The sequence below is a fragment of the Palaemon carinicauda genome, chromosome 9, assembly GCF_036898095.1.
Source record: "Palaemon carinicauda isolate YSFRI2023 chromosome 9, ASM3689809v2, whole genome shotgun sequence".
Classification (NCBI taxonomy): domain Eukaryota; kingdom Metazoa; phylum Arthropoda; class Malacostraca; order Decapoda; family Palaemonidae; genus Palaemon; species Palaemon carinicauda.
In genome coordinates this window covers 111,985,792-112,002,912 of record NC_090733.1, presented here as the reverse complement: position 1 = coordinate 112,002,912, position 17,121 = coordinate 111,985,792, and the positions used below count along the sequence as shown (strand labels likewise).

Below are 17,121 nucleotides of genomic sequence, written 5' to 3'. Positions count from 1 at the left end.
TGAGTTCTTAAGAGGGCCATTAGACATGAGCTATTTTACTTATTTGATGAATAAATTTTTTTACCTAAAATAGGATTATTGAAAGTTGATATAACATATATATATATATATATATATATATATATATATATATATATATATATATATATATATATATATATACATATATATATATATATATATATATATATATATATATATATATATATATATATATATATATATATATATTAACACCTACTCCTATTGACGCATAGGGCCTAAGTTAGATTTCGCGAGTCGTCTCTATCTTGAGCTTTTAAATCAATACGTGTCCATTCCTCACCTCCTACTTCACGCTTCATTGTCATCAGCCATGTAGGTCTGTGTCTTCCTACTCTTCTAGTGCCTTGTGGAGCCCAGTTGAAAGTTTGGTGAACGAATCTCATTTATATGTAAATATATATATATATATATATATATATATATATATATATATATATATAAATATATATATATAAATATATATAGATATATATATATATATATATATATATATATATATATATATATATATATATATATATATATATAAAAGTAACTTGAGTGTTTAAATGTCAAATAGAATATGAACAAAGCTGAAATTAATTAATATTCAATTTTATTCAGGATGGAACAGTTTAGTACATAATTGGGATGAAAAACTTAACATTATTTCAGAAACTAAAGGAATTAGCAATGCATTGTTTGTATTTTACCCTTTCCTTGCCATCTCTAAGTTTTCTGATGCCTAGAAGCCTTTTGAAGATGGCTGGACACTTCTGAAAAATTGGTTCCAAATTTGGAGGTCTGCTTTGAGTCCACTTGCAGACGGTTTTTTTCGTTTGTCCAAGCTGAAATCATCATTTAGAAAACCCGTTCTGTGTGAAAATTGCTGCATGTAATAGGAAAAATATAAGTACTGGCCTTCTCCAAATTTGTTAAAGGGACCTCACATTTACTGAACTGCTTGAGATAACGTTCCTCTCTGTGGCTATCTTTCATCTCAGGAGTATTTATAATTGCCTCCACAATCCCATACTCTTTATATAATTCATCCATGTCAATTTATTGAATGTTGCAAGCCTTGACTGCAAAGCAAAATTCTTTGAAAGGTATTTCTCATGTTAGACTCAATTTTGACACTTTGCCATGAAAGTTGTCTTCAGAAAAGTTATACCTTTCACTTAAGTACTTTATACCTCTTTCATAGGAAGCAATGAAGTCTTTTTTTATATTTTGTCGACAAGTATGGTGTAAGTTGGCCGAGCTTGGTGTTTACTGCAAAGTTTTAAAAAAGTATTGTATTTATATTTATTCATGTTGTTAGTATTAATATATTTTTAGACCCAAAGAGCAGGACAAATTAGCGTCCTTCTCAAGGTGAAGCAGGACAGAGGACAGAATGCTAAAAAAGAGGACTCCCCTTCCTAAAACAGGACGTCTGACCTCCTTAATATGATCAATGCCCAAGCCCCCTTTTCACACAAACCAGGACCTCGAGGGTCAGGCAAATGGCTGCTGATGACTCAGCAGGCAGACCTATAGGCTGCACCCAAACCCCCCGCCATCCTTAGCTCACAAGGATGGTGAGGCTATAGTCAAGTCTACAAGAAACTATCGAGCTTGAGCGAGTCTCGAGCCCCAGTCCAGCATAAGCAAGGACGTTTCGAATAGGTTACTTTCTTGAAGGGAGAAGACTTGTAGTAAATATAATTATATAATTTTTACTTATTCATTCACAGCTACTAACTAATAAAGAAAAAAAAAAAAAAAGAAGAAGAATCATGCAGTGCCTCCAGTAACACCATTTTTTGCTTCTTTCAGACAGCGGCGGGTTGCTGGGCGGTGGCTCCGGCGTGGTCTTGTGCTCCTGGTGCGGTCGCGTCTGCACCAGCGGCGGACGCAGGGGCACGAGCGCCTTCCAGCTGCCAACTACGAGCGGCGACAGGCATTTCTGTTCGGAGGTGTGTTTCACGCAGTGCCGAAGGGCTTCCTTCAAGAAGAGCAAAGTGTGCGACTGGTGTCGCCACGTTCGACCGACCGTTACCTACGTCGACTTCACCGACGGTGACCATCAATTGCAGTTCTGTAGGTGAGGGAAAGGTGCTCTCTCTCTCTCTCTCTCTCTCTCTCTCTCTCTCTCTCTCTCTCTCTCTCTCTCTCTCTCTCTCTCTCTAAGAGGCCTCAGACATACCCTTCCACTGGCGTCTGTTTATGGTCTTTTAGTGCCAGTCCACGCTCCCATACATCCTTAATTCGTCGATCCATCGTCTTCTCTCCTTCTTTCCTCGACTTCTTTTACAATCTCTAGGGGCCCATTCATTTATCCGTAATGTCCATTTATTGTCTGTCATTCTCATTATACGTCGTGCCCATGTTCATTAATTTCTTACAAGTTATTAGAACATCATCTACTTTAGTTTGCTGTTGCTCTTTTTCTCCCTCTCATTGTTATTCCTACCATTATTCTTTCCGTAGCTCTTTGAGTTGTAACTAGCTTATGTTCTAAGGCTTTAATAAGGCTCCAAGTTTCTGACGCATAAGTTGTTACTGGTAAGACCATCTCATTAAATGTTTTTCTTTTCAGAGAAAGTGGCATTTCACTTTTCATAATCTCGCTAGTTTACCAAATGCTCTCCATCCCATGCTTATCCTTTTAATTTGTCTCTAGTCTAGGGGAAACACTTACTGTCTGTCCTAAGTACTTTATATATATATATATATATATATATATATATATATATATATATATATATATATATATATATATAGTGTAGCCATTTCGATTGATAATTTTAGAATCTATATTCCTGTAAGTATTGTCAATGTTTCTTTTTACCAATTCGTATACTGTATTTATTTTTTTTTTTTTGTGACTTTATTTTTCTTCAGCCCATATTTGCTTTGTGTTCTGCGGAGTATTCTTAGTAAGTTAATGGTCCTTTTGTCATATTTTATACGAATGCGTGTTTGTATTAAGCGATATCAATCGTAGAAAAATAAGTAATTAATAAAAGAACAAATAGCATCCGCAAAAAAACGTTAAAACCCCTCCGAGAACACAATGAACAAGCCGAAGCCGACGCCGGAGGCAAGATTTCGGATGACGATCTTGGCCATTACTCCCTTTGCTCATTTGCAGGTTTAATTGAATATGTAAACTTATCCGACTTTCGTTCGATTTTAATTATTTTGACTCCGAGGGGATTCGGCCGGTTCCGGTTTCAATTAGAAAACTCTCTATTTTATAAAATCTTAAAAAGGTCGGATTTCGAAATTATAATTCTTTGCGATGGGAGATAATTTTCCTTCGTGTCGACTTATTATTGGCGTTATTGAAGAGTTGTTTATGTAGCGTTCGGACCATTGAAAGGTATTTGTGTTAGGCGCTTCTTCTTCTTCTTCTTCTTCTTCTTCTTCTTCTTCTTCTGTTGTTGCTGTCATTATGATTATAATTACTTTGACATTATTTTATTAAATAACTTATCATCCGTATAACCTATCTATGCCACTAGTATTATTACCTCTACTACCATTACCATTACAACAATCCATGATAAGATTATAATGATTATAATGACGATGAAAATAACAACTTTAATATTGTTGTTTCTGTTGGTGTTGCTGTTTCCCAAGAAGTATTATTTGTCAATATGCCTTTTCATTCAATATGTATAGGCATTTTCAGTTAATATTAATCACATTCTAGTATAATTCCCAACCTTTTCATTTTCGTAAGGAGTTTTATATTTAGGTAACCATTCGCGTACTGATGAAATATAGCAAATAGCCAGAACTTTGGAATCAAGAAAAGAACATAACAGAAATAGAAAGTCTTGGTAGATTTAAAATTCCTATAGGAAATATCACCACTGTTCTTTTCTCTTTGGATTATTTTTTTAGTTAATCTTTGAATGATTATTCTAAATGAGCTATAATTTTCCTCATGGGAAATATTGTAACAAACAGTTCTGGAATATTTCAAACCATATTCTGGATTTCTTTCCCAATACATTATTGAATCAAGCCCCTCATTTTAATTATGTGAAACATTCTAAATGACCAAATATCAAATTCATGACGATGAAGAATAGCAAGAAAATTATTCAAATTATTAGAGTAATTCGACACATTAAATGAAAGAAATTAATCTATTATTTTCACAACCACCGAGCGAATGGCTAATTCGGGAACAAAGAAAAGAACTGAACGCTCCCTTTAGAGTCACCTCATCGGGAACAGTGAAAAGAACTGAACGCTTCCTTTAGAGTCACCTCATTGGGAACAGTGAAAAGAACTGAACACTCCATTTAGTGACACCTCATCGGGAACAGTGAAAAGAATGCTCCCTTTAGAGTCACCTCATGGGGAACAGTGAAAAGAACTGAACACTCCCTTAAATGACACCTCATCGGGAACAGTGAAAAGAATTGAACGCTCCCTTTAGATTCACCTTATCGGGAACAGTGAACAGAACTGAACGCTCCCTATATCATCACCTCATTGGGAACAGTGAAAAGACCTGAACGCTCCCTTTAGTGACACCTCATCGAGAACAGTGAAAAGAACTGAACAATCAGTTTAGAGTCACCTCATGGGGAACAGTGAAAAGAACTGAATGCTCCCTTTAGAGTCATCTCATGGGGAATAGTGAAAAGAACTGAACGCTCCCTTTAATAACACCTCATCGGGAACAGTGTAAAGAACTGAATGCTCATTTTAGAGTCACCTCATGGGGAATAGTGAAAAGAACTGAACGCTTCCTTTAATGACACCTCATTGGGAACAGCGAAAAGAATTGAATGCTCCCTTCAGATTCACCTCATCGGGAACAGTGAACAGAACTGAACGCTCCCTTTATCATCACCTCATCGGGAACAGTGAAAAGAACTGAACGCTCCCTTTAGAATCACCTCGTGGGGAACAGTGAAAAGAACTGAATTCACCTTTTAGAGTTACCTCATCGGGAACAAAGAAAAGAACTTTAGAGTTACCTCATGGAGAACAGTGAAAAGAAGTGAACGTTCCCTTTAGAGTCACCTCATCGGGAACAGTGAAAAGAACTGAACACTTCCTTTAGAGTCACCTCATTGAGAACAGTGAAAAGAACTGAACACTCCATTTAGTGACACCTCATCGGGAACAGTGAAAAGAATGCTCCCTTTAGAGTCACCTCATGGGGAAAAGTGAAAAGAACTGAACCCTCCCTTAAATGACACCTCATCGGGAACAGTGAAAAGAATTGAACGCTCCCTTTAGATTCACCTTATCGGGAACAGTGAACAGAACTGAAAGCTCCCTATATCATCACCTCATTGGGAACAGTGAAAAGACCTGAACGCTCCCTTTAGTGACACCTCATCGAGAATAGTGAAAAGAACTGAACGCTCAGTTTAGAGTCACCTCATGGGGAATAGTGAAAAGAACTGAACGCTCCCTTTAATGACACCTCATCGGGAACAGTGAAAAGAACTGAACGCTCATTTTAGAGTCACCTCATGGGGAATAGTGAAAAGAACTGAACGCTCCCTTTAATGACACCTCATAGGGAACAGCGAAAAGAATTGAATGCTCCCTTCAGATTCACCTCATCGGGAACAGTGAACAGAACTGAACGCTCCCTTTATCATCACCTCATCGGGAACAGTGAAAAGAACTGAATGCTCCCTTTAGAATCACCTCGTGGGGAACAGTGAAAAGAACTGAATTCACCTTTTAGAGTTACATCATCGGGAACAGTGTAAAGAACTGAACGCTCCCTTTAGTGTCACCTCATTGGGAACAGTAAAAAGAACTGAATGCTCCCTTTAGCATCACCTCATCGGGGATAGTGAAAAGAACTGAACGCTCCCTTTAGAATCAACTCGTGGGGAACAGTGACAAGAACTGAATGCTCCCTTTAGCGTTACCTCATTGGGAATTGTGAAAAGAAATGAACTCTCCCTTTAGCATCACCTCATAGGGAACAGTGAAAAGAACTGAACGCTCCTTTTAAATTCACCTCATCAAGAACAGTGAAAAGAACTGAATGCTCCCTTTAGTGACACCTTATCGAGAACAGTGAAAAGAATTGGACGGTCCCTTTAGCATCACCTCATTAGGAACAGTGAAAAGAACTTAATGCTCCCTTTATCATCACCTCATCGGGACTAGTGAAAAGAGCTGAATGCTCCTTTGAAAGTCACCTCATCAGGAACAGTGAAAAGAAGTGAACACTCCCTTTAGTGTTACATTGGGAACAGTGAAAAAACTGAATGCTCCCTTTATCATCACCTCATCGGGAACAGTAAATAGAATTGAACGCTCCCTTTAGCATCACCTCATCGGGAATAGTGAAAAGAGCTTGATGCTCCCTTTATCATCATTTCATGGGGCCAGTGAAAAGAACTGAACACTTCTTTGAAATTCACCTCATCCGGAACATTGAAAAGAATTGAATGCTCCCTTTAGCATCACCTTATCGGGAACAGTGAAAAGAATTGAACGCTCCCTTTAGCATCACCTCACCGGGAACAGTGAAAAGAACTTGATGCTCCCTTTATCATCACTTCATCGGGGCCAGTGAAAAGAACTGAACGCTTCTTTGAAATTCACTACAGCAGGAACAGTGAAAGAACTGAATGCTCCCTTTAGCATCACCTCATCGGGAACAGTGAAAAGAATTGAACGCTCCCTTTAGCATCACCTCATTGGGAACAGTGAAAAGAACTTAATGCTCCCTATATCATCACCTCATCGGGACTAGTGAAAAGAGCTGAATGCTCCTTTGAAAGTCACCTCATCAGGAACAGTGAAAAGAAGTGAAGGCTCCCTTTAGTGATACATCGGGAACAGTGAAAGAACTGAACTCTCCCTTTAGCATCACCTCATTGGGAACAGTGAAAAGAATTGAATGCTCCCTTTAGCATCACTTCATCGGGGCCAGTGAAAAGAACTGAACGCTTTTTTGAAATTCACTTCATCGGGAACAGTGAAAAGAACTGAATGCTCCCTTTCGCATCACCTCATCTGGAACAGTGAAAAGAACTGAACGCTCCCTTTAGCATCACCTCATCGGGAACAGTGAAAAGAACTTAACGCTCCATTTATCATCACCTCATCGGGACCTGTGAAAAGAACGGAACGCTCCTTTGAAAGTCACCTCATCAGGAACAGTGAAAAGAAGTGAACTCTCCCTTTAGCATCACCTCATCGGGAACAGTAAAAAGAATTGAATGCTCCCTTTAGCATCACCTCCTCGGGAATAGTGAAAAGAACTGAATGCTCCCTTAAGCATCAACTCATCGGGAACAGTGGAAAGAAATGAACGCTCCTTTGAAAGTCACCTCATCGGTAACAGTGAAAAAAAACTGAACGCTCCCTTTAGTTGCACCTCATCGGGAACAGTGAAAAGAACTTAACGCTGTAGTGGTTTGTGGACTGTGGCCAGAGGTAGCACCCGAACTGCCTAATATCCGAATGCCGACCACACCCCAACATTCACTACACAAAAAATGTACAACGGTGGAATACCCAAAAATCTAGGTAACAGGTCAAGAGAACGGAGCACTGGGCACCACCCCTTTATTTATACTGGGCAAAGGGACCCAGCTAGAACCTTACTTCCTCCTCTTATTTATCCTAGCTTGGGCTTGCTGAATAAACGCGTAGCGTGACCGCTGATTCATTTCTGGGAAAAATGGGCAGTATAAGTGAATAGCTTGAATTTAAGGTTAGATAGCTTCAAATTTAGGTAAGGGTCAGAACATTAGGTGAAAGGGAAAGACTTTTTTATACTGACAACAGGACACAGTGTGGGAGGAAAAAATTATGATAAATGACTTATTAGAAAGATTTATAAAAAAAAAAAAAAACTGTTAGGATTACATGAACATCGTTTTGTCAAATTCATATAAACAATTAAAAGCAAAAGTAGTACCCCTTTACACTCCAGCCTCACGATAATAAGATAAAAAAAAAATTTTAATAAAAAAAAAATTAAAAAATCTATTCACATGCTGGACACTCACTAGTTTTCCTTAAACTTTACTAGTATAAACAAAGGCACACCTAACCGTGTATCTATTGCCTTACGATCAAAGGGTTCATAAAACAAGGATTGCAATTTATGCGGCAAAACTAGAAGATCCCGGCAAACTTGCTTATAACTGTCTTCCCCCAGGCTGACTAGCAACATACTCAGGTGGATCATGCAGATTTATTCCTGACTATGGCAGAAACAAACTTCAAGCTTAAAGGAGAACCCCGCAACACTGTGATTCATAATCTGCATGAACAATCCACTGGGTTAGGAATTGACAACACTTAAAAGTTTGGCCATCACTGCAAAAAACTGATCTATGCCACTTTATGTTCACTTGGTTCTGGGGGCAAGTATTTGATAAAACTGTCCATAAACACTCTGTATCAATATATTACCACCTAGGTCAGTGATAAGACTAATCTAGTTTCATTTGCTCCTAATTTTGAATCAAGTTACCATGTAGCAGGGCATTCTTAAATCACTCATCAGTGTACGGGAAGAAATATTTACAATACAAGTCTTGAGCAACTATTCTTTTGGCAACTTCCTCTTTCCTATATACGTACAGTACTCTGGATAGTCTAACTTCCCTCTCTCCCTACTGCGGGTAGGGAGCTGCTGTCAATACCTGTTAAAAGAAATGATAACGGATTAAGGCATTTTTGGGGGGAACAGAGGGATACTCAAAATAATAGTGTTTCATAGCAATATATAAAGAAATAATATATTTATTCCTTACAGCTTTCTTAGACACAAACCCCTATATATTGCATTGCTCCATTTATCATCACCTCATCGGGACCTGTGAAAAGAACCGAACGCTCCTTTGAAACTCACCTCATCGGGAATAGTGAAAAAGAACTGAACTCTCCCTTTAGTGACACCTCATCGGGAACAGTGAAAAGAACTGAAATCTCCCTTTAGCATCACCTCATCGGGAACAGTAAAAAGAATTGAATGCTCCCTTTAGCATCACCTCATCGGGAACAGTGAAAAGAATTGAACGCTCCTTTGAAAGTCACCTCATCGGTAACAGTGTAAAGACCTGAACGCTCCCTTTAGTGGCACCTCATTGGGAACAGTGAAAAGAACTGAACGCTCCCTTTAGCATCACCTCATCGGGAACAGTGAAAAGAATTGAACGCTCCCCTTAGCATCACCTCATCGGGAATAGGGAAAAGAACTTAATGCTCCCTTCATCATCACCTCTTCGGGACCAGTGAAAAGAACTGAGTGCTCCCTTTGGCATCACTTCATCGGGAATAGTGAAAAGAAATGAACGCTGCCTTAAGAGTCACCTCATTTGGAGTAGTGAAAGGAACTGGACGCTCTCTTTAGTGTCACCTCATTGGGAACAGGGAAACGACCTGAACGCTCCCTTTAGTATTACCTCATGGGGAACAGTGAAAAGAACGGAATTTTCCCTTTAGCATCATCCCATTTCTCAAGAGATAGCAATCTATTTGGTCGAGGAATGCCGGAGTTGCTTCAGCCTCCAAGAAAAAGAAAAAAATCGTAATGATAATACCCGAAGACGCCCCTGGACTCTTTTCCTCACTATCCGTCTATCCCCCACACTCTTTCTCCCTAGATCCAGAGATCATTTTACATTCTCAGCATTTCAACAATTAAGAAATCCCATTAATTCCTTCAAGTCATAATGATCAAGAAACATTAGATTTAGAGTGTGTTCAAAGGCAGGGGGAATCTCTCTCTCTCTCTCTCTCTCTCTCTCTCTCTCTCTCTCTCTCTCTCTCTCTCTTTGTATGTGTGTAAGTTTTGTGAATACTTCTACACACTTGTGTTTTTATCATTGAAATTATTATTTATTTAAATTTTTAAACTTTTTGTATATAAGATCAAGTATTAATTCAGCTTTTTTAAAGCTATATATTTATGTATGTATGTACAGTATATATATATATATATATATATATATATATATATATATATATATATATATATATATATATATATATATATATATATATATATATACAGTATATGTATATATATGTATATGAATTGGGAGTAGATTGGTCTTTTTTAGGATCATTATTGGATTTTTGAGGAACAGATTGAAAGGAGGTATTGTTTATGGACATGTCCAATAGTGAGAATAAGAAATGCAATATCTGGTGTTCCTCAGTCTAGTGTTCTTGCGCCATTACTTTTCATACTACAGTCACATAATATGTAGTTTGACAAGCTTGTTTTATATGCAGATGATGCTATTCTTTACCTCAATTCCAAGTAAGGTTAGACCTGGGATTGCTGATTTTATTCATGGAGATCTAACTAGAGTTAGTGCATGGTGCAAATATGGGACATGAAGTTGAACCCTAACAAAACTCAAAGTGTGATTGTAAGAGGCCGAGGACGGATGTTCCTCAAGATCCAGATCTATGCATTGATAATATTTCTTTAACTCTGTACAATTCCTTTAAGCTTTTAGATGTGATTCATTATTGAAAATTTACTGTTGAGAAACACAATCGTCCTGTTTCTTCTCCAATTGCACAAAAAGATGGCTTATTGAAAAAGTCTTTTAAGATTTTCGGTGATCAATCTATTCTGAGGAAATATTTTTATTATTTCCTTCTGTCATGTTTCGAATACTGCTGAATCAAATCTTAATTTTTTTGGACAAAAACTTACGGTCTATTAAATTTTTATCACTGATCTACATATTATCTCTGGCACCAAGATTTTTCACATTTCTGACCATCTTATGCATTCATATCTTCTCATACTGTACTAGATATGAAGTTAATTCTTACGGTCTTGCCTTCTCCATCTTAAGGCTCAACATTACACAGTATTATGGCAGTTTTGTTCCAGTTGTGACCAGATTGTGGAATGATCTTTGTAGTCAGGCTTTTGAATTGGTAGAATTTCAGTTCAAACTTGCAGCAAATATGTCTATGTTGAACAGGCTCACATAAGTCTCCCTTCATAGTTTACATAATAGACAGATCTATTTCAACGTTGTACTTATCTTGAGATATTTTCCATCTAGGTTCATAGCTTAACTGATAATAATAATAATAATAATAATAATAATAATAATAATAATAATAATAATAATAATAATAATAATAATAATAATAATAATAATAATATCTGCGGATACATATCTAATGTGTTTATTTTTTTTCAGTGATAAATGCCTGAACCAGTACAAGATGCAGATCTTTTGTCGTGAAACAGAGGCCCATCTTCAGATGCATCCTCATTTGAATGACCTCAAGCCAGCATCGACAACTGGCCTCATCACCCCTGACCTCTGGCTTCGTGACTGTAACCAAAACAGCGAAGCGGTAAGCAGTTTAATTTCTGCATATTCATGGAAATTCTCTCTCTCTCTCTCTCTCTCTCTCTCTCTCTCTCTCTCTCTCTCTCTCTCTCACATGTACTAGCATTGCCACTTACGGCCCTTTTTATGGTGAGATATTCAATGTTTTTTTCTTATTTGTGTAGTAACTAACAGTTTTTTCTTCTTTTGTCACCGTGAAAGTAGGTTAGAGACTTCTTTGCCTTCACAATCTGAATTCTTAAAGTTTTTTTCATTTGCAAGTCTTTCATAAAATCCTAATAAGTATATAATTTCTTTGTAGGACTCAGGCCCAGAGGGAGATATACAAGTGGAGAGTCCATCATCCCCACCAATCGGCTCTCCTCCCTCGGTGTCGTCTGACCCCAGCGAACCAGTTAATTTAACAACACAACCTTCGTCAAGAAACGAGTCTCAGAGGTCTTCGCCTTCCTTGTCTCAGAGATCGCCAGTTGCTAGTCGTCAGGGGCCATCAAGGGCCTCGGAGGTGCTAAGTCCTGGGCCACCTCCAGCTCCTCGTTATGGCCGCCCAAGATTAAGAAATCGTCGGGAGGGAATCAAGGATATAGGAAAGCCAAGGACTGTCCGAGCCTCCTTGCAGTTAGCAAGGTGCACTAATCAAGACCTTGAAAAGTCAGACGAACCCATTCGTTTGCCGACTATACGTGTTCGGCAGTTAGAAGCCCAGCAACAGCAAGAGCAGTTAGCTGCAGAACACGAGCTGCCCAGCAGTAGCGGTGTTGGTGGCGAAAACAGCAATGATGTTCCCTCACCTCATCCTTCATCTCAGCCACCACCTATACCTCTTGGTAGTCTGAGTGGAGGTTTAGGTGGCTTGCTGCCAATGGTCGGTGGAGCTCCACTGCTATTGCCCCACATGTTGCCACATGATATACCACGTACTCCTCTGCTTCCTCACTTGCTTCTGCAGCATCCAGAACTTTTAAGACATCCTCCTCTTCGCCATCCTCTACTCCAAGCTCCTCCACCACCAGCACCTCCCACACCTGCCCCTCCAACTGTTCCCCCACACCTTCCTCCTACTGCCCCACCTAAAGCACCAAGCTCTTTATTACCACCAGTCACTATTTTGATTCCTTGTCCACTACCCATCCCAGTGCCTATCCCCATTCCAGTACCCATACCTATACCTATATCCTCTTACCGTGATTTAACTGAAACTAGATCAACCACCACCCCAGCAAAGGACACGGCAGGACGGACCAGGACAGTTCCTCGTAAAGAAGGAAGTAGATCAGGCTCTGTCATAGCAGGGCCAGTAGTTGGAACTGCGAGTACCACAGTTCCTCAGTCCTGCCCCGTTCCAGTACAGCCTCCTCCCCCACCACCTCCTCCTCCGCCAACAACTTCATCCTCTTCCTGCGATAGCGAAAGAAATGCCCCATCTAGACCAGACAGAGAACGACGTAGCATATTACGGTACACATCGGATGTATATGAGATCAATGGCATGTTTTTACCGAGGGACTCTGCGTGGGAAGCTCCAGAACCACTCCAGCTCCGCCGTGCTTTAGTTGGTGAACCGGGACGTGGATCCCCTTATGAACATCAAAGTGATTTTGAATCCCATGGCGTATCCCAATCACCATCTCCAGAACCAGATGAAGACAACAAGGACGCTCTCAGTGGACTGACAAGAAACAGGGAGGAAGACTTAAGCACTGTGAAAAAGCTACTCGGGGAAGATGAAGAGGGAAGCCATGGTGGTGGAGCAGACATTGCAAAGCTGAGGTCGTCTACACCTACTACTGTCAGCTCCCCAAACACTTCTCCTTCAACCAGTAGGAAGAGGCACACCACAACGGAGCATCACCAACAGCCTTTGCCGAAGAAGAAGCATCTCCTTGTGTGACACTGGTTCAGGGGGTTTCTGTACGTGTAAAATACAAACTGAAAAGATAATTTATAATTTCTTTGGTATCTGAGTCGAAAGTGAAAGTCTTTTCCACAATAAATGGCAACGACTTTAGTTATTTAATGTGCTCAAGCTTTACTAGAAGGGAAATGTTTGAAAGGAAGAGATTATACAGTCCCTTCCCCATCTGAAGTCTTGTAAATAGATTATATGTAGTCAAAATGGAGAGCATATGATAAAAATTACGTGTGTAATCCAATTCAACCGTGTTTTCTGAATCAGCCCTGTCTTGGAGACCACCATTAGATGTTAGCTTACAGCAAAAACTATTTAATGTGAATTTTTTTTTTTTTTTTTTGTGTCAAAGAGAACTGAATCTTGTTTAAAAACCGCTTAAATTCATTATTTAAAAAAAGACTGAACAGATGTTTCAAGTCTAAATCACATTAAAGAAATCTTTGTCCTGCCCAGATCTGATTGTGCATGAACTATCCAAAGAAGATACAGTATGATGTTGAGTTATAGGAAATGCCTCAGAGATTTACAGAAAACCTCTTTCTCTCCTGCATCATGATATTACCCCTATCATGCATGCCTTCGCTCTGTACGATAGCTATCTACTGTCTGTATAATAACTGTACAATGACTTTATAAATGTAACTGTATATACAGTGATATATTCTTATGCTATGTGTTATATAAATGTTTGATGTTGATATATAAAAGTATACATGTATATGTGCCACACAGTTATCTTTTTCACGTAATTTTGTAGTGAGCTCTCTTCCTCCTCATTTTTTCTTGTTCCTAAAGATATCTAGTCACTGGGGCTGGTGTACATTATTTATATAAAAAAACGGATGCATTGTTTTTAAATAAAATGAGATTTAAAACAGTGGCTGGAGAAGTTACATTAAATACTTGATTATGAAAACGTTAAGCAACAGGTTGTCCCTCGGTGTGGAGGATATTTATTGTAACACATCTATGCTTTTAAGATTACAGTTTATGAAGAGATTGTGTAGGTGGTTATCCGTCTGCATTATTAACTTGTCTGTTTAAATTCAGGTATAGTTAGTGGCATGTAATTAATCATATTTTTTGTTTAGTGTGTAATCCTTATTTGGAAAGAAAGCTTACCACAAGGTTCAGCACATTTGAAAGTATTTTTATATAGAGTTATCAATTCAATATTGCCTAATTGTACGTATATATGAATAACTAAAGTCATAAAGGCAATGGCTATATTCAAATTATCTCTCTGACATGATTATAAAACTTTGGAGTTAGATATTGGATTTTTAAAAAATAAGTTTTTATAGTAAGTTCTTCAGTCACTACGGCTCACACCCAAAGTGTAAAAACGATTTTTTAAAAGAAAGAACATATTGATACCCTTAATGTTTGCAAGTAGGCTTCAAACGCACAGAAAGACGTTCAACAGACTCAGGAAGTTGATTTTTAAAATGTCTCTAAGAATTAAAAGGGATGTTTATTCTTAGATTATGTAAAAAGATGCTTAATCCAGAGAATCTTGTGGTAGTATAATTCACAAAAGACAGAAAGATTCCTTCTATGACTACTGCAATTATTGTAGCTGCTTAAAATTATCATAATTTTCCTCAGAATAAGATCTTCCAAGGAAATGCTTGTCAGTTACTTGCAGTTTCTTTTAATACAACTACCAAGTGGTTCTAGCAGTTCCCTGCACCTTCTAGAAACAGAACGACCAAGTTCTACCTGCAGTTTTAACAGTTTCTTTGAAGAATATATTACCACCTGGTACTGCTGGGAAACTTCAGCAGTTTCTTCTGACATTAATGGCAAGTCATTTGAAAATACATACTTATATCACTCGTAAGGGATTTTCATAAAGTTATCTACATATCTATACCAGTCAGTTTTTGAACCACTTTCTGTGTTTATGTAGCCTCAGTGTTTGTCCTGCTTCGCCTAGTAAAGGTTAGTAAAACTCTTTTTTTTATTATTGTTGTATTGAGCTCGTTCTTATCTGGTGAAACTTCTATCTGGGAGACGTGAGGTCATCTAAAGATTTAAACTCTCTATTATTCATTAAAACTTGTATCAATGTTATTGAAAGGTATGTTAAAAAGAAAAACTTGATAATAAAGAGATATTATTTTATTGAAATATAATTGGAGGATACATAACTTTCTGCTATATGAAGGCGTCGTGATAAAGAAGTGAATGACTTACTATGATTGCATGTATATAAAGCAAAAGAAAAATACGAGAATGAAGGAAGAAATTGGACCATTAAAACCTGCCGTGTGGCCCAGAAGAAATGTAATAATCAGCTGTTTTGCCAGTTTAAAAAAATATATTGTTTACTATCGTGTTGAAATAAATTTTATTTATTTTTTTTTTATAACTTAAGTTGCCAAAGTTAGGCTGAGGAAAACTTCAAAATAAGTGTATGGCAATTAATAATCATCAAAGTAATAAAGTTACCAATGATAATCTTTAGTGGTCACCAACCAAGATGATTAGCCTTTGGTAAATACCAAGAAATTACTGGCAATCAAACATAGCATAGGATAAACGCCAAAATAACGACCTATATCGATCAATGAAAAAGTTTCCAAAGCAGTAAAAAAATAGGGGTTTATTCCCTCTAAATAGCTCTAGTTTGTACTAAAAGTAGACTTTCCATAGATCTTAAGAATTAGATGCACCACACTCCGTTTCCTACCATGCCTCTTTTGTGTATCATTTAATCAGTCAACTTGTATTTTTATCGGCTAAAAGAGTAAGAAAATTACGGAGATTAATGCATTTTTAAACTTGCAATTGTTGACTTTTCTTGCTGGCATAGAATAAAAGGGGTTTCCATATTTGCTATTTGCCCATAACGGGAGTACTTTATAACGAAAGATTTGATTATGTAAACAGTACTGGTGTATTATGAAAGTCTTGTCAAGGACCACAATAATGATATTGATACGGATGGTTTTGCCTATCATAATGATCAAGATTAATTTTGTTTTTAAATAATGATGAAATAATTTAAAGTTATCACTCATTCCGGCCAGAACTCCCTTCCCTACTAAAATTCGATATTTCTGACACTTCAGAATACCTCTCCTCATGATAGAAGCTACTTACCCGTTAAGTGCGAGCTCAAATGATCTTAAGGACGTAAGCAGGCGGGTTAATGAACGACTGTGCTCTAGATTTGTTGCTGTGCATTCCAGTCCCTTGTTGTCCAGGTAGTAGCAGATTCTGTAATAAAGATGGAAAATATTATTGGAACTTTCATTATTCCCTCTGAGGTTACTTGTGTGATGAGTGAGAGAAAAGGAAGTAGTCTTATGTCAAACTCATCTATATTGTTCTCAAGATTTCGTAATGCGTAAAGCACTATGATAGTTGCATGTTCAATGAAGTATTTTATCATTCCTCTCAGAAGCAGAATTAATAATTTTTTTTTTTTTTAAATTTCACAGTGTAGAAATGGCTTCAAGACGTCGTTGAACCATGAACAATTGCGTGCTTTTGCAGAACATAAGTATTGACAATGGTTTTATTTTTTTCGATAAAACAATGATTTATGAATAAGAATTTATGAATGTTTCATATAAACAGAGGTAATTTTCTTGTCTAGAGTATCCCAAGCCATTTCCAGTGTGAGGCCAGTTACAAAAGTATCTAATTATTCAAAATGTGTCAATTTTTCTTTCCCCGTTTCTACTTATTTGACTCATTGAAATGACACATTTTTCGGTCAAAACATCTATTTGAATGTTATTATTGTCAGTAAAACCTAACAACAAAGAGTATTGCAATTCACATGAAAATAATAAAGTTTATAGCAAATAAGAAAGAGCTGTTACAAAGATATTCAGG

General features: G+C 37.6%; 1 protein-coding gene across 3 annotated transcripts in view; it reads left to right on the top strand.

The window, feature by feature from the left end:
- Positions 1-16,513, top strand: part of Sobp (Sine oculis-binding protein) — a 431,796-nt gene extending 415,283 nt beyond the window's left edge. For all 3 annotated transcript variants that reach the window (XM_068380191.1, XM_068380190.1, XM_068380192.1), the window contains 3 exons: positions 1,846-2,113; positions 11,205-11,364; positions 11,662-16,513. In XM_068380191.1, coding sequence (XP_068236292.1) covers positions 1,846-2,113; positions 11,205-11,364; positions 11,662-13,251 — 2,018 coding nt within the window. In that variant the 3' untranslated portion in view covers positions 13,252-16,513. The remainder of the gene's footprint in view (positions 1-1,845; positions 2,114-11,204; positions 11,365-11,661) is intronic.
- The last annotated feature ends 608 nt before the right edge of the window (positions 16,514-17,121 follow it).